General features: G+C 41.4%; 1 protein-coding gene and 1 long non-coding RNA gene across 2 annotated transcripts in view; one reads left to right on the top strand and one right to left on the bottom strand.

Moving 5' to 3' along the window:
- ATP6V1E1 (ATPase H+ transporting V1 subunit E1) overlaps positions 1 to 15,965 on the top strand; it is a 26,439-nt gene extending 10,474 nt beyond the window's left edge. Inside the window, exons 3-9 of the mRNA XM_077871740.1 lie at positions 1,328 to 1,437; positions 1,904 to 1,970; positions 7,266 to 7,355; positions 8,306 to 8,374; positions 10,647 to 10,741; positions 13,583 to 13,670; positions 15,370 to 15,965. Coding sequence (XP_077727866.1) covers positions 1,328 to 1,437; positions 1,904 to 1,970; positions 7,266 to 7,355; positions 8,306 to 8,374; positions 10,647 to 10,741; positions 13,583 to 13,670; positions 15,370 to 15,432 — 582 coding nt within the window. The 3' untranslated portion in view covers positions 15,433 to 15,965. The remainder of the gene's footprint in view (positions 1 to 1,327; positions 1,438 to 1,903; positions 1,971 to 7,265; positions 7,356 to 8,305; positions 8,375 to 10,646; positions 10,742 to 13,582; positions 13,671 to 15,369) is intronic.
- On the bottom strand, positions 7,495 to 14,826 carry LOC144297486 (uncharacterized). The gene is made up of 3 exons (XR_013364534.1): positions 12,655 to 14,826; positions 10,060 to 10,122; positions 7,495 to 7,705 (listed from the first exon to the last, which is right to left on the bottom strand). It is a non-coding gene; the product is annotated as an uncharacterized LOC144297486 (long non-coding RNA).

Here is a 15,965-nt window from a genome sequence, read left to right as displayed (position 1 = left end):
TTTTAAGCATACGACTCTTGATCTCAGGGTCATGAGTTCTAGCCCTGTGTTGGGCATAGAGCTTCTTTAAAAAAAATAAATTCATGGATGGTTGACCAGGACCAGCACTCCTTCCAGCCATTGAATTAAAGCTAAAACTCTCCGGTAGCTGAGTAATGTGGTTCTCCACTACTCCCTGAACTGGAAAACTACCTGCTACCAGAATTCAGGTCATGATTGTCGTCATCTGATATCACCAGATTTATTTAATGATCTGAAACTGTAATGTTGCTTTGTACTCCCAAGTGAAAGGTAAAAATAGAAAAAAAATATTTTTTTAAGATTTTATTTATTTATTCATAGGCACAGAGAGAGAGGGGCAGAGACACAGAGGGAGAAGCAGGCTCCATGCAGGGAGCCCGATGTGGGACTCGTTCCCGGGTCTCCAGGATCACACCCCAGGCTACAGGCGGCACCAAACCACTGCATCACCGGGGCTGCCCTAGAAAAAAATTTTTTAAAAACTGCTCAGTAATTTGCACTGATAAAACAGCTTACACATATATAACTTATTTTAAAAGGGCTATTAGATTTATTTATTTGGCCTATGAGGAAAGATAGATTTATCTATCTATTTATTTATTTATTTATTTATTTATTTATTTATTTATTTTAAAGAGAGGCACAGGGAGGAAGAGAATCTTAAGCAGGCTCCACATTCAGCCTGGTGCCCAACATGGGGCTCGATCTCACAACCCTGAGATCAAGATCTGTGCTGAAATCAAGTCAGATGGCTTAATCACTGAGCTACCCAGGCACCCGAAAAATACTATTTTTAATTCTTTTATAAGGGAGGACTAAGACTGAAATTACTTGACCAAATTTTTTTAGGCAGTAACCCAAATCTTCTAAACTCAATTCTATAGTCCCTCTAGTACGCAAGTGGATTAAATTTAGAATACATAATTTTTTTCACGTATTGAATCTTCTGAATATTTCCTATATAACTTTGTGGATGGGTACTCTTATCTTTTTTATTTTTTATGATTTTTTATTTTAGGTAGGCTCCACACCCAACTCATGACCATGGGATCAAGAGCAGCACACTCTACCAGCTAAGCCAGCCAGGTACCCCTGGTACCATTATCCTTGGTCAAATTTTCGGTTTTCTGGTTCATCATTTATGATGAAAATCACTAGTTATCCCTTTTGAGTAAATCAGAAATGATTTTTGAAGATAAGTCATAATAAACTTACTGTTTTTGGTATGGAATATGGGGCTACCAGCTGTTTAAAATAAAACTCAAAATCTGGTGTAATGAATTAGTAATAATTAATTCCTTGATAGGCAGAGGAAGAGTTCAACATTGAGAAAGGTCGTCTTGTGCAAACCCAAAGACTGAAGATTATGGAATACTATGAGAAGAAAGAAAAGCAGATTGAGCAGCAGAAGAAAATGTAAGTAGATCCTGGTCACAGTATTCACTAAGGAAACTTTAAAAAGTCAGTGGGACAGAGCAGGTGCTTTGGAGTCAGGCAGCTATGGGTTCAAGTCTTACTTGGACCACTTAAATACTTGTCTGACCTGGGACAAGTTGCTTAATTTCTTTTTCTTCATTTGTGAAAATGGAAGTATCACAGGATTATTGAAAAAAAGTTAGAATAACTGACGTAAAGATTTTATTTTCTCTTTGAAAATAAGTTGGTAAAAAAAACTCTTTGAAAGATTATATTTTCTCTTTGAAAATAAGTTGGTAAAAAAAAAGTTGGTAGAAATTACTGAATGTATTTCATTCAGGTTCTCTGGAGTATATACAAAGAGAAATATCTATACATACGTAGGAAGTGTATGTATTGTGTATTTCTTTCACTGCAGTTTTTTTTATAATGCTCTACTGTAACTATTTTTCCATATCTTTTGCAGTCAGATGTCTAATTTGATGAATCAAGCAAGGCTCAAAGTCCTCAGAGCAAGAGATGACCTTATTACAGTGAGTAATTATTCTCTATTATAAAATTGTTCATTCACTTGCCTGTTACAGAGAATTCACTAGTTAAGAAGTTGAATGAGTTTTAGAGATAAAACATTTCATCTGCGAAATCATTATACTAGGTATCATAATAAATACAAAGTGAAGGGCGCCTGAGTGGCTCAGTTGGTTGTGTCTGACTCTTGATTTCGGCTCAGGCCATGATCTCAGGGTTGTGAGATCGAGTGCCATGTTGGGCTCTGCTGGGCTTGGGGCCTGCTTGGGATTCTCTCTCTCTCTCTCCTCCTCTCTCTCCCTCCCTCTCCTCTTGCTCCCCCCACCACCCCAAGGGGAAAGAAAAGTCTGCTTTGCCATATTAGTTTGAGTAAATTATTATATCTGAGCCTCAGTTTCCTCTTTGGTATCTATTAATTATGATACTTGGTTCAGAGGGCTGAGGTGTTTTATATATATATATATATATATATATATATATATATACACTTTTGAAATTATTTAAAAATCAAATTTATATTTGGGCTCCATGCTGGGTTTGGAGCCTACTCTAAAAACTCCACGGTCAGCGCCGGTGGCTCAGCGGTTTAGCGCCACCTTCAGCCCAGAGCGTGATCCTTGAGACCCAGGATCGAGTCCCCATGTCGGGCTCCCTGCATAGAGCCTGTTTCTTTCTTCCTCTGCCTGTATTTCTCATGAGCAAATAAATAAAATCTTAAAAAAAAAAAAAAAAAAGGAAACCTGGAGTCAAAATGACAACTGTGACAGCTACTGGCTAGTTGCTGTTATTTGTACAATTCAAGAGTTAAGAGACCTGTAACTTAAATATCTCAGCAGCATTCCTCAAGATGAGTGCCAAGGTTATAACACATATTGTTAAGTGTTGTAATTTGACCAGTCAATAGGTTTTGTGTCTGCCTTATCTAATTTTTTTTAATTATTTTTTTTTAAGATTTTATTTATTCATGAGACACACAGAGAGAAAGGCAGAGATTTTTATGCTGCCCTTTTTTGGGGGGGAATGAGATTTAATAATATTAAAAGCAGAAAAGATAATCTAATCATCATGTAAAAGGTCATCTAATACACTATGGAAACACCTTTGGTAATTTCTACACCCAGTGTGGGGTGTGAGCTTCCAGCCCTGAGATCAAGAGCCAGCCAGGTGCCCTTGATGTGATTTTTTTCACCTACTTAAGTTGTATTTTATTTTTCCAACTTTTTTTTTTAAGATTTATTTATTCATGAAAAACACAAAGAGAGGCAGAGACACAGGCAAAAGGAGAAGCAGGCTCCCTATGGGGAACTCGATGTGGACTTGATCCTAGGATCCTGGGATGAGGCCCTGAGCCAAAGGCAGATGCTCAACCATGGAGCCACCCAAGCATCCCTAACTTTTTTTTTAACTTTTTTTTTTAATCAGATTTTTTTAAAGATTTTATTTATTTATTCATGAGAAATGGAGAGAGAGAGGAAGAGGGAGAAGCAGGCTCTGCACAGGGAGCCGGTCGTGGGACTCGATCCCGGGTCTGTGGGATCATGCCCCGGGCTGAAGCAGCACCAAACCGCTGAGCCACCCGGGCTACCCCTTAAATCAGATTTATACCCAGTGTGGGGCTTTCGAGTCTCATGTTCTACCAACTGAGCCAGCCACATGCCCTATTTTTTTAACTTTTAAAAAATTTAATTTGAAATATTTATTGAATATATTCTTGTAAGCTGTTTTAAATCTTTTTAAAAATCCTTATAAATACAGGGGTGCTTGGATGGCTCAGTTAGTTAAATGTCTGCCTTTGGCTCAGTCATGATCTTAGGGTCCTGGGATTGAGCCCCATATTGGGCTCTGCACTGGGCGTGGAGATTCTCTCCCTCTTGCCCCACCCCCACCCCCTTATTCTCCCCCTCTCAAAAAACCAAAATATAATTATCCAAATTATCCATCATTTTCTTTAGGAGATGGGTTAGGGGAATTGGATTACATTTTATAACTTTGAAATACAAAGTAGCAGTTCAGATCATAGCATACCATCTCCCCCAAATTTCATAGACCTGTCAGTAGCCCAAGAGTTTGTTTATTTCCGGAATTGTTACAAACAAAATTCTCTTTCAATACTGGCATCATCTTTCAGTTTTCATTCTATTTTCATTTTATAATTTAGCTTAAGTATACTCTACCCCTAACATGGGGCTTGAACTCACAACCGCAAGATCAAGAGTTGCATGCTCTACCAACTGGGCTGGCCAGGTGCCCCAAGAAGCGTCATATTTAATAGATTGCTAAGGAAACATGAGGAAAAAGCAGTCATGTTGGAGGAGACTAAGAAGCCAAGGGAACAGAAAATTTGAACAAAATGATAATCTAATAGAGCATCTAATGTTTCCAAGAAGGGGGCAGCCCTTCAGTGGCTCAGTGGTTTAGCACCGCCATTGGCTCAGGGCATGATCCTGGGGTCCTGGGATGGAGTCCCACATCGGGTTCCCTGTGTGGAGCCTGCTTCTCCCTCTGCCTGTGTCTCTGCCTCTCTCTCGGTGTCTCTCATGAATAAATAAAATCTTTTAAATAAATAAATTCTTTTGCTGTTGTGGTTTAGTCTGCTTTGTGCAGAATGTATTTGAGAATGACTGTTGGTTATGGGGAAGATTTTGAGGCTCTACTTTCTCTTGAGCCCTCAGGGACTAGAAACATTTTAAAGCTAATCAGACTCAGTATAGTGGAAAGGGTAATAACCTTACAGTTTCTTTAGTAGATTCCTTTATTAGCAGTTACAATAGTAATGCCTCTGTCAGCTAAGTGCTTGAAAGGAAAAGCTGGCTGAGGATCAGTAAGTGGAAATAAAGCCAACCTGGTACAACCATTGAGATTATTGCACCATGGGAAAAATGTGAAAAAAAAAGTGATGATCTCCTAATAATTACATATTTAGAAGAAAAATAATGTCCTTTTGGACATTTTGTTAACTGTTTTGGCTTTTTTTTTTTTTTTTTAAGATTTTATTTATTTATTCATGAGAGACAGAGAGGCAGAGAAGCAGGCTCCATGCTGGGAAGCCCAATGTGGGACTCAATCCCGGGACTCCAGGATCACGCCCTGGGCCGAAGGCAGGTGCTAAACGCTGAACCACCCAGGGATCCCCATCTTTTTACTTTTTATTAAAAGCTTTTTATAAATAAATAAATAATAAGGAAAGGAAAGGAAAGGATGAAAGCTTTTTTTTTTTTTAAGGGCAGCCCGGGTGGCTCAGCGGTTTAGCACCGCCTTCAGTCCAGGGCAGGATCCTGGAGACCCGGGATCGAGTCCCATGTCAGTCTCCCTGTATGGAGCCTGCTTCTCCCTCTGCCTGTGTCTCTGCCTCTCTCTCTCTGTGTGTCTCTCTCATGAATTTTTTATAAAAATTTTTTTTTAATTGGCTCTAAAGTGAGTACTTCTGATATTTAAAAATATCTTGGTATGTTTGTACTTAGTAGATGTCAAATAGATGTTTGCTTGAAATTAGATGCCTGAGTGAGTGTCAGAGTGCCTTCCCGTAGGCATGGGAGTGAGAGCTCACTACACATGCTGTGTCCTGCACAGCAGTGATTCTCAGATGGGTGAGGATCAATGGTAACTCTAAGAACCAAATAAAGGGCTTTTCCATATTGAGGGCTATTTCTTCCTCTCCACCCTTTCTCCCCAAACTCGAATTGGCATCTAGGTGAGCATGTGTCTCTCCTTCCTCCTTAAAGTACCAAAAACCATAGCTTTCCAAAGATCATACTAAGTAGAATAGACCGTGTAGAACAGTTTGAGTCAGAGGCATTATCTCTGCCTTTTAAAAGACCTGACTCGGGCAGCCCGGGTGGCTCAGTGGTTTAGTGCCGCCTTCAGCCCAGGGCATGATCCTGGAGACCCAGGATTGAGTTCCACGTTGGGCTCCCTGCATGGAGCCTGCTTCTCCCTCTGCCTGTGTCTCTGCCACACACACCACCCCCCCCCATGTCTCTCATGAATAAATAAAATCTTTAAATAAAAGACCTGACGACTCTTTTCACCAATAAGCCAATAAATGGTGAGTAATTTTCACTGTGTTCTCTCATCCATAAGCGATGTTTCCTGATAATCCTTTTTAATTTTTTGTTTTAGCTATTTTTACTATAGAAGTTTTTTTTTTAGGATTTTATTTATTCATGAGAGACACAGAGAGAGAGAGAGGCAGAGACACAGGCAGAGGGAGAAAGAAGCAGGCTCCACACAGGAAGTCCCAGGACTCCAGGGATCATGCCTTGAGCTGAAGAAAATTGAAATCATTGGTGGCTGGGGGGATGAGGTGAATAGGTGATGGGGATCAAGGAGAGCACTTTTGTGATGAGCACCAGGTGATGTAAGGAAGTGTTAAATCACTATATTGTGCCCCAAAACTAATATTATACTGTATGTTAACTAACTGGAATTTAAATAGAAGTTTTAGGGGTGTTTGGGTGGCACAGTCAATTGAGTGTCTTATTCTTGGCCCCAGGTCTTGATCTCAGGGTCATGCATGGGATTTGAGCCCCAGCTTCAGCCTCTGTGTTCAGTGTCAAATCTGCTTATCCCTCTCCCTCTGCTATTCCTTCTGTTCTCTTTTTCTCTAGAATAATAAAATCTTTAAAAAACTTTAAAGAGGGGATCCCTGGGTGGCTCAGCGGTTTGGCGCCTGCCTTCAGCCCAGGGCATGATCCTGGAGTCCCGGGATCGAGTCCCATAACAGGTTCCCTGCATGGAGCCTGCTTCTCCCTCTGTGTGTCTGCCTCTCTGTCTCTCTGTCTCTCATGAATAAATAAATAAAATCTTTAACAAAAAAAAAAAGAAAATTGAAATCATTGATAATCTAGCATTCCAGAGGTAAACATTGTTGACACTTCATTCTCCATCCATATGTTTTTTTTTCTTAAAAAAAAAAAAAAAAGGAATTATCTTGCACAGCAGTCTTTTTTGCACAGAAGTCTTAATAGCTTTTTATTTAAATCTATGTCCTCAAAAAAAATAAATCTATGTAATGTAGCTCTTTCCATGTTAGTTAATTTTGTAGGTTTTTGGACTGATTGATAATCTGGGCCAGTTGAGCATGAACTCCCTGGAAGCTGTGATGTTGCTTCCTGCTTCCTTGTATCAATGTAGAGTACTTAACACAGCATTTGGTATATGGTGTATTTTGGAATGTGTGTTGAATGAAAACGGTGATGCAATGTGAAGCCATTGGGCATGAACCAGGACCATCCTCACAGTGGGTTCTAAGCCAATTAACCCAGCTGTGTGGATAACTTTTTTCTTTATACCCCTTGTAGGACCTACTAAATGAAGCAAAACAGAGACTCAGCAAAGTGGTAAAAGATACAACCAGGTACCAAGTGCTGCTGGATGGACTGGTCCTCCAGGTAATTTATGGGTTTGACCTACTACGGGTAGCCACAGTTCTCACAAAATTGACAAGATGTGTTAAAGACCAGCTCTGTTTTGTTCCTATTTTTCATCTTCCTGCACTTTTTTTTTTTTTTTTTTCTCTTACTAGTCCTTTAGAACTTAGAAGTCAAATTTGCTTACAGTCTCTCAGCCTTAAACTTGCCTAATTTGAGGAGCATCTGGCTGACTGAGTTGGTTAAGCATCTGGCTCTTGATTTCGGCTCCGGTTGTGATCTCAGGGTTGTGAGACCAGCCACGTGTTGGGTTCTGTGCTGGGCAGGGAGTCTGCTCAAGATTCTCTCTCTCCTTCCCCTTTCCTCTCACTCTAAAAACAAACACAAATGAAAAAACTTACTTACTTTGACTTCACCACTAAAATACTTGCTTTAGTTTTGTGGATTCAGACCAAAGACAATATACGTTTTAAATGTTTGCTGCTTGCTTGTGAATTCTTACGTTACTTAGGTTAATTATAATAACATTTATTTGGTTTCCAATTCAGTTGATTTTTTTTTTTTTTTCAATTCAGTTGATGTTAAGAGAAGATTTCCATATAAATTTTTTTCTGCCATTGGAGCACTGGATATACTTCTCTGTTTGTGATATAAAAGCTTCTTTCCATGTTCTCATACTATGTATTCTTTTTCCAAACTACATGAAAGAATTATAAAAATATTTTATTTTGGGGTAGCCTGGCTCAGGAGTTTAGCGCCATCTTCAGCCCAGGGTGTGATCCCAGAGACCCGGGATCAAGTCCCACGTCTGGCTCCCTGCATGGAGCCTGCTTCTCCCTCTGCCTATGTCTGTGCCTCTCTCTCTGTGTGTCTCTCATTAATAAATAATTAAAATCTTTTTAAAAAATTATTCTGATGTTGAATTTTATAAATTGGGTTTCCTACTAATTGAATCTGATTGTGTCTTACAGGGTTTGTACCAATTGTTGGAGCCCCGAATGATTGTTCGTTGCAGGAAACAGGATTTCCCTCTGGTAAAGGTAAAGAGCTTAAAGAAGAAAACAGTTTTGTTTTCTTTTTTAAAAAAATATATTAAAACATTAGAGATGAAATGTGTGCTTTCATAGAGGATAGCTCAACCACGGAAATTAGAGGTATCTTGAACACATTACAGGTGGTAACTTAAGTGTACCTAAGCCTCTGATGTCTTTTCTTAAAGAGGTCAAGTTGCACCTTTGGAGTTAGTACCCTCCTCCCTTTTTGGAAGCTCTATCGTGCCATAATCTTTTGAAAATTCATCAATAAAAACAGCACTACTCGCTTGGAGCAAAGATGAGCAATACCATCTAAAAAAGACAAGCTACTCCCAGACTGGCAGGGCTTGGCTATAACCTAATGCATTCTGTAACTGGGGAAAGAAAGCGGGTACGAGAAAAAAGAATGTGGGTTTCAGCAGTGAAAACAAAACTGCAGGGGTTCCCTGGGTGGCTCAGCAATTTAAGATCTGTCTTCGGCCCAGGGCGTGATCCTGGGGTCCCGGGATTGAGTCCCACACTGGGCTCCCTGCATGGAGCCGGCTTCTCCCTCTGCTTGTGTCTCTGCCTCTCTCTGTGTCTCTCATGAATAAATAAATAAACTATTTGGAAAAAAACAAAACAAAACAACTGCAGTCCCAGAGGCAAATACTGAGGTGTTAGTCCATATCCTAAGAGAGAAGATGTCGGGTCTGGGAAATGGCCCCTGGTGCCATGGAAAGTCCTTAAAGGCTGTAGCATTAGGTGGGTGCTCTAGACCAAAGGGCCCTTGAATCAGAATGAACTCCCCTAGCTTTCATTCTGTATCATCGAATTGCCTTTAACAAAAAAAAACAAAAAAACAAGCAGGAGGAGTGGTAGGGAGAGGGAGAAGCAGGTCCCCCTGCTGAAGAGGAAGCTAATGGGGAGGGGGGATCAAATTGCTCTTAAGGTTAGAATTCTTCCCTGCGGGCCGCCTGGCTAGCTCAGTCAGAAGAGCATGTGACTCTTGATCTCATGGTTGTGAATTGGAGCCCCATTTGGGTGTAGAGGGTACTTAAATAAATAAAACTTGGTCATGATCTAGGGGTCATGGAATTGAGTCCTTCAGTGAGGAGCCTGCTTCTCCCTCTCCCTCCCTCTGCCTGCCATTCCCCCTGCTTATGCTCTCTCTCTCCCTCTGTCAAATAAAGAAAATCTTTATTTTTTTTTTTTTAAGATTTTATTTATTCATAGAGACACAGAGAGAGAGGCAGAGAGGCAGACACACAGGCAGAGGGAGAAGTAGGCACCATGCAGGGCCTGACGTGGGACTCGATCCAGGGTCTCCAGGATCACGCCCTGGGCTGCAGGCGGCGCTAAACCGCTGCACCACCGGGGCTGCCCAAGAAAATCTTTAAATAAATAAACAAAATTCTTCCATGCAGCCTGCTTTCAGGCAAAGATTGAGTACTTAGTCCCTTAGCAATTATATATCTTACTATAAATTAATGTAATATGTAATGTAATCGCATTCTTAACTATAATTTGTCTCCCAAGTAACTTGTCCCCTAAGAAAGAAAATATGCCAGCTGGAGAACACAGGTGCCCATTCCCCTCACTCTCCACTATAAATTAATAAATTGTGAGTCTCATTTATAACCCATGCCAGTAACCTAAATCTACGTTTGTGCTGTGTCATTTATGAAGCCACAAAGCAGAGCTAGACATACCAGAGAGCTCCCCAAGGTGATGAGCACTCTATGTAGGCAGGTCTGAGTTGTCAACTGAAGTTCCTATAAGAAAATACTATTTACACATTTACTCATGCACAGTTATTTATTTAGATAGGACTTTCCACTAATTATGTTTTACCACACTAATTACAGTATAGCATTTTGTTTTCCTAGTAGGGATATTCTAGGGCACCTGTGTGGCTCAGTCAGTTAAGCATCTGCTTTCAGCTCAGGTCATAATCTCAGGTCCTGGGATCGAGCTCTGCTCTGCAGGGAGTCTGCTTCTCTCTCTGTCAAGTAAAATCTTTTTTTTTTTTTTTTTTTTTAAGATTTTATTTATTTATTCATGAGAGACACACAGAAAGGCAGAGGGAGAAGCAGGCTCCACGCAGGGAGCCTGACAGACTCAATCCCGGGACTCCAGGATCATGCCCTGGGCCAAAGGCGGTGCTATACTGCTGCGCCACCAGGGCTGCCTTGTCAAATAAAATCTTAAAAAAAAAAAGTTGATTGTACAGTTGGCTGATTTTATTTGGATACCTGTAGTTTTTCCTAAAACCTTTCATTATTTTCTGTTTTTCTAGGCTGCAGTGCAAAAAGCAATTCCTATGTATAAAATTGCCACCAAAAAAGATGTTGATGTCCAAATTGATCAGGAATCCTACCTGCCTGAGGAAATGTAAGGCATATTCCTGCTCTTACCATCTAAACTTCTTTCAATACGAGAATGGCCTTATTCTGGGTCTTGTTGAGAGTTTTCTGAGTCACTCTTCTCCATAAGAGTACAAGTGTGACTGTGTGTCACTTGTGACTCTTGCTGTTTTTCCTGGCAGTCCTGTGTTCTCCCTTGTTAACCAGCCAGACATACTTTGAAAGTCTGAAAAGAGCTAGCATCCTCTGGTCACTTAATTTATTCTGCAGGGGCAGCACTAGTTCTTTGCCCAGAATTCAAAGCTGGGTCTAGATCTCTGTGTTAGATGGTGAGGAAGATAATTGAGTTTCTTAGAAATAAGACAAGTAGTCACGTATGATAGTGATTACTATATAGACTAATAGAACCTAATAGTTAGGTTCCTTAGATACAGAATTGCGAATGTGAGTGGTACTTCTGCCGTGAGGAAATGACAGGACATTTCTTAAAGATCCCTGGTAAGCTCGGTGCAGCTGAGATAGGCAGTAGGCACTCTTGACAGGGTTAGAGCCAAGATCACTTCTTCTGTGTCTGATGCCGCGTAGGCACGCATTGACCAACCTTGCAGAAAGTCCTTGGGACATGCGATCCTAGTCGAAAGCACCAGACCTAGGTTTGAGTCTTGAGTTGGCTTTTATTAGCTGTGGGACCTGGAGACTGAATTCCGTCATGTTTAAAATGGAATCAGCATTTTTTTTTCCATGAAGTGAAGAAAGGAGATGAGATCATACATAAATGTGAAAATGCTTTTATACACTGAGAAGGTATGTAAGCTAGTGAACAAAGCTTTGGTATTATCATTAGATTTAGATCTCTCTACTCGGCCACACTAGCAAATCTAAGCTTGCTAGTCTTAGACTAATTGTTTCATCTCACGGAGCCTTGATTTCCTCATCTCTAAAGTGAGATAATAGCACAGAATTCTTGGAAGTTTCAATGAGATCCTGTCTACATAGCACTTCCATGTGATACCTGGTACCTGCAATATACACAGTAACTCAGCTGTCAGTCATCGTTGTGGAGATCGAGCAGATGGGATATAAAACACTTAGTTCAGCATCTGTCTGGTAAAGAATGAGTTTCAGGGCAGCCTGGTGGTGCAGCGGTTTAGCGCCGCCTGCAGCCCGGGGTGCGATCCTGGAGACCCGGGATCGCACCCTGGGCTGAAGGCGGCGCCAAACCGCTGCACCACTGGGGCTGGCCCCCCCACCCCCCCAATGTCTCTATGAATAAATAAAATCTTCAAAAAAAAAAAGAATGAATTTCAGTCTTGAAACTTTTGGGGCCACGTGTTTTGAATGCCAGGGTTTAGAAAAGCAATAAAGTCCATATAACACATGTGACACAATATCCTCAGCAGGGGGCAATCCCGGTGGCTCAGTGGTTTAGCGCCGCCTGCAGCCCAGGGTGTGATCCTGGAGTCCCAGGATCTAGTCCCACGTCAGGCTCCCTGCATGGAGCCTGCCTCTCCCTCTGCCTGTCTCTGCCTCTCTCTCTCTCTCCTCCCTGTGCATTCTCATGAAAAAATAAATAAAAACTAAAAAAAAAAAAAAATCCTCAGCAGGGCCTGAGGCTTCATCCTCCCCACACTCCCCATGGTGATCAAATGTACTAATATTTCTGAATGGGAACATTCACTCTGCAAGGGATAAACGCATAAAGGTTCGTTAGTCACTTGCTGCCAGATGACTAGAGGTCAGTTTAGCTTTTAGAGATACACAAATTAACTTTTGTTCTGACAGCTTATTGAATTTCAGAATTGTAGATAATGAGCTATAGACTTCTTCCGGTGCTGATTTAAAGTAGAATTTTAAATATTGTGGTTTTATTCATTTAAGTGATCATTTTATTCAGTCTGTTTCAGCCTGTTTACTTGTTTGTAAAATGGTGAGGATACCCACCAAGACTCCCATAGGGCTCCTGGGAACACAGAAGCCGTGATCAGCCCTGGGTTTTATGTGGAGCGAGCGCCTGGCACACAGGCGACATTCTCACATGTGGTGGTCTTCCTGCCCTTTCTCCCTCCGTGAGAACAGTGTTGTATCACAGACAGTGGGGTGAGGATTTCAGCAAAGAGCCAGCCACGTCCTTATGAAGGATATAGTCTGTTTAGAGAAACCAAAAACATGAAACATGCCAGGGGGAGGGAGGATAGATTAAGAAAATAATATTAACATCATCATCCATTAAAGTTTTCCAGAGAAAATTTGTAAAACTTTTTCCTAGGCTTTGTCACATAGCCTGCTTATTTCAAGAAATATTTGATAAAATTCTCGTGGAGCAAAAGAATTTCATTCCCGGAGGCTCCCTGTAATAGAATTTGACTTATCTGCCTTAAGGCTCGAAGTGCTAGGAACTTTGGAACGGGAATGCCAGGAGTGAGGTATGCTGGGGCCAGGACTTCCTCAGGGCGAGTTTGGCAAGATTACAGCGGTACCTTTAATCAGCTACACAGTACAGTCGTGAATATGGCCTTATCAGTACCCCTGGTAATTGGCAGGATTCTTTAGGTAACATTCAGATGGGACTTGATTGATTTGCAAACTAGGACTTTTCATTTTGTTGGGGAGATACAGGTGTTATAACATAAAATCAGATTGGCACGTAGCAGTCACTTGATAAATGATAATCATTGTCAACATGCATACCTTAAATCTTCAGAAGCTTTCTGAATTTGTTTGAAGCTTTTTGCATAGGTTTTTGAACCCTGTAGAGTGTTTAGACCCTCCACACACCAAAATGGCTTTCTTCTCGGGGAAGAAGGTAAATGTACCATTTGTCCGTCTTCCTCCAATCTATAAAAATTGTTGTTTCCTGTGTTCTTTGTAGAGCTGGTGGAGTGGAGATCTATAATGGGGATCGTAAAATAAAGGTTTCCAATACTCTAGAAAGCCGGCTGGACCTCATAGCCCAGCAGGTGAGTATGGGAATACATCTCCTGTTACTTCAAAGTGGTGCAGAGAACATATGTCCATTTGCTGGTATTTGGGGTTTGGCACTCTACATCTTGTGGCGTTTTCTTGAGAAGAATGGGGAGTAGGCACGCAGTGGCCTTTACTGCAGTGCTACCGTAACTGGAGCCTGGACTTGGGGTCGAACAAGGGTTTTGTTTCTTGAGGATTCTAATGTATACATTTTACTGCATGTGGAGGTGCTGATCAGAGTTGTTTCTCCGGTAATGATGAGAACTAAAGTACATATTGTTTAAAGGCATCTGCACAGGGCTGCTGGCTCTTCAGATATTTCCAGGTTTGTACAAATGAACTGTAGGAAACAACCCAGGAAAATTCAGGTGTCTCAAAATGCTGGGCCTTTTTCAGCAGTGGTAGGCTGCTGCTGGGGCAGCTGGCTTGTCTTAGAGTGAAAGCACTTGGACCTTCAGCCCTCAACCTGTGTCCCCATTAGAGTGGCCACTACCTGCACATGAATAAAGCAAAAATAAGTAAAATTAAGAATTGAGTCCCATGGTTGCACTAGCTGCATGTTGGATGCACAGTAACCACACGTGGCCAGTGGCCTCTCTATTGGACAGTACAGCCTTAGAAATTTGAAGTTAAATCATAAGGGTTTTTCAGTTGCCATAATGAACAAGTGCCTCAGCACAAATTTGTGTGTGTGTTGTCCTTGGTGCGTAGTAGACACTCAGTAACTGTTGAAAGAAAGAACATAGGTGATACTAAGGGATCATCTCTTCTCCCTACATTACAGTTTAACTGAAGCCTTGAACAATAATGGCTTTAGTTTGAGGTTTTTTTTCTTCATCCCCTTTAAGCATTAGTCAGTCATAACCACAGATTAGCTATTGGTTAAGTTTATTGCCAGGGATTCTGTTACAGTTTTTTTTGGATAAGTAAAGGTACAGACTTGATGCCCTTAGCTTTATGATTTCCTTCCTGGCTACATAGGGGTCAGTGACTTGCCACTTGTAGTTAAGATACACAGTTTTGGGGCACCTGGGGGCTCAGTCGGTTAAGCATCTGACTGCTGATTTCCGCTCAGGCCATAATGGCAGGGTTCTGGGATCGAGTGCCACATTGGACCCCATGCTGAGTGGGAAGTCTGCTTGAGATTTTCTCTTCCTCTGCCCCCTGCCCCACCCCGTGCGTACTCCCTCTTTCTCTCTCTCTAAAATAAATGAAATCTTTTTTTTTTTAAGATTTTATTTATTTATTCATGAGAGACACAGAGCAAGAGTGAGAGCGCGAGAGAGAGACAGAGACACAGGCAGAGGGAGAAGCAGGCTCCAGGCAGGGAGCCTGATGCTGGACTCGATCCCCGGTCTCCAGGATCATGCCCTGGACTGAAGGTGGCGCTAAACCACTGAGCCACCCGGGCTGCCCTTTTTTTTTTTTTTTAAGAGATTTTATTTATTTATTCATGAGAGAGACACAGGCAGAGGGAGAAGCAGGCTCCATGCAGGGAACCCGACGTGGGACTCGATCCCTGGTCTCCAGGATCATGCCCTGGACTGAAGGTGGCGTTAAACCGCCGAGCCACCTGGGCTGCCCTAAAATAAATAAAATCTTAAAAAAAAAAAAAAAAAAAAAAGATGTGCAGTGCTTTCCAAATTCTCCAGTTAATAACACTTACTCATTAAAAAACTTATTTCTTCACAGATGATGCCAGAAGTACGGGGAGCCTTATTTGGTGCAAATGCCAACAGGAAGTTTTTGGACTAAACCTTTGGGAGCGGTAGAGTTCATCCACTGCTCTCCTGCTGTGGCATGGAAGTTTCTGACATTTGAAGAAACGAGATATCTGTGTGGCTTCCTCTTCCCTGTTCTCATAGTCTGTATTTGTCAGTGGATACTCTGTGTAACTAATGCCCTTATCCTAATTGTTGACAATAGAGAAAGTTTCACTTCATATAATCAGGAAAGTTCCTTTTTAGCTTATCTAAAAGTAGCACAACTTTCATTGGCTTGTGTAGTGTGAAGGTGAGGGTATCAGATGGTGGTCACAGGGGCTTCACCAAGTCTCCGCTCTTCCTCCAGTCTTCCAGTTCTTGAGCCTAGAGGAGATGTGTACGGTGATCTCTGACATGAAGTCTTTGCTCTTAGGCTTAAAGTGCATGGGGGCCGTGCATTCCTCCCAGCAGTAGTCGCTTCACCGCTAACCTGTTTGGGCCTAGAAGTGTTCCTCATCTGTAAATGTGATTTAAAACCTAAGCCATGAATATGTCTTATTTATTAAAACAAAAGGTTTACGTGGA

The sequence above is a fragment of the Canis aureus genome, chromosome 25 (assembly GCF_053574225.1).
Source record: "Canis aureus isolate CA01 chromosome 25, VMU_Caureus_v.1.0, whole genome shotgun sequence".
In the NCBI taxonomy this organism is placed as follows: Eukaryota; Metazoa; Chordata; class Mammalia; order Carnivora; family Canidae; genus Canis; species Canis aureus.
This window is presented reverse-complemented; position numbering and strand designations above follow the sequence as displayed.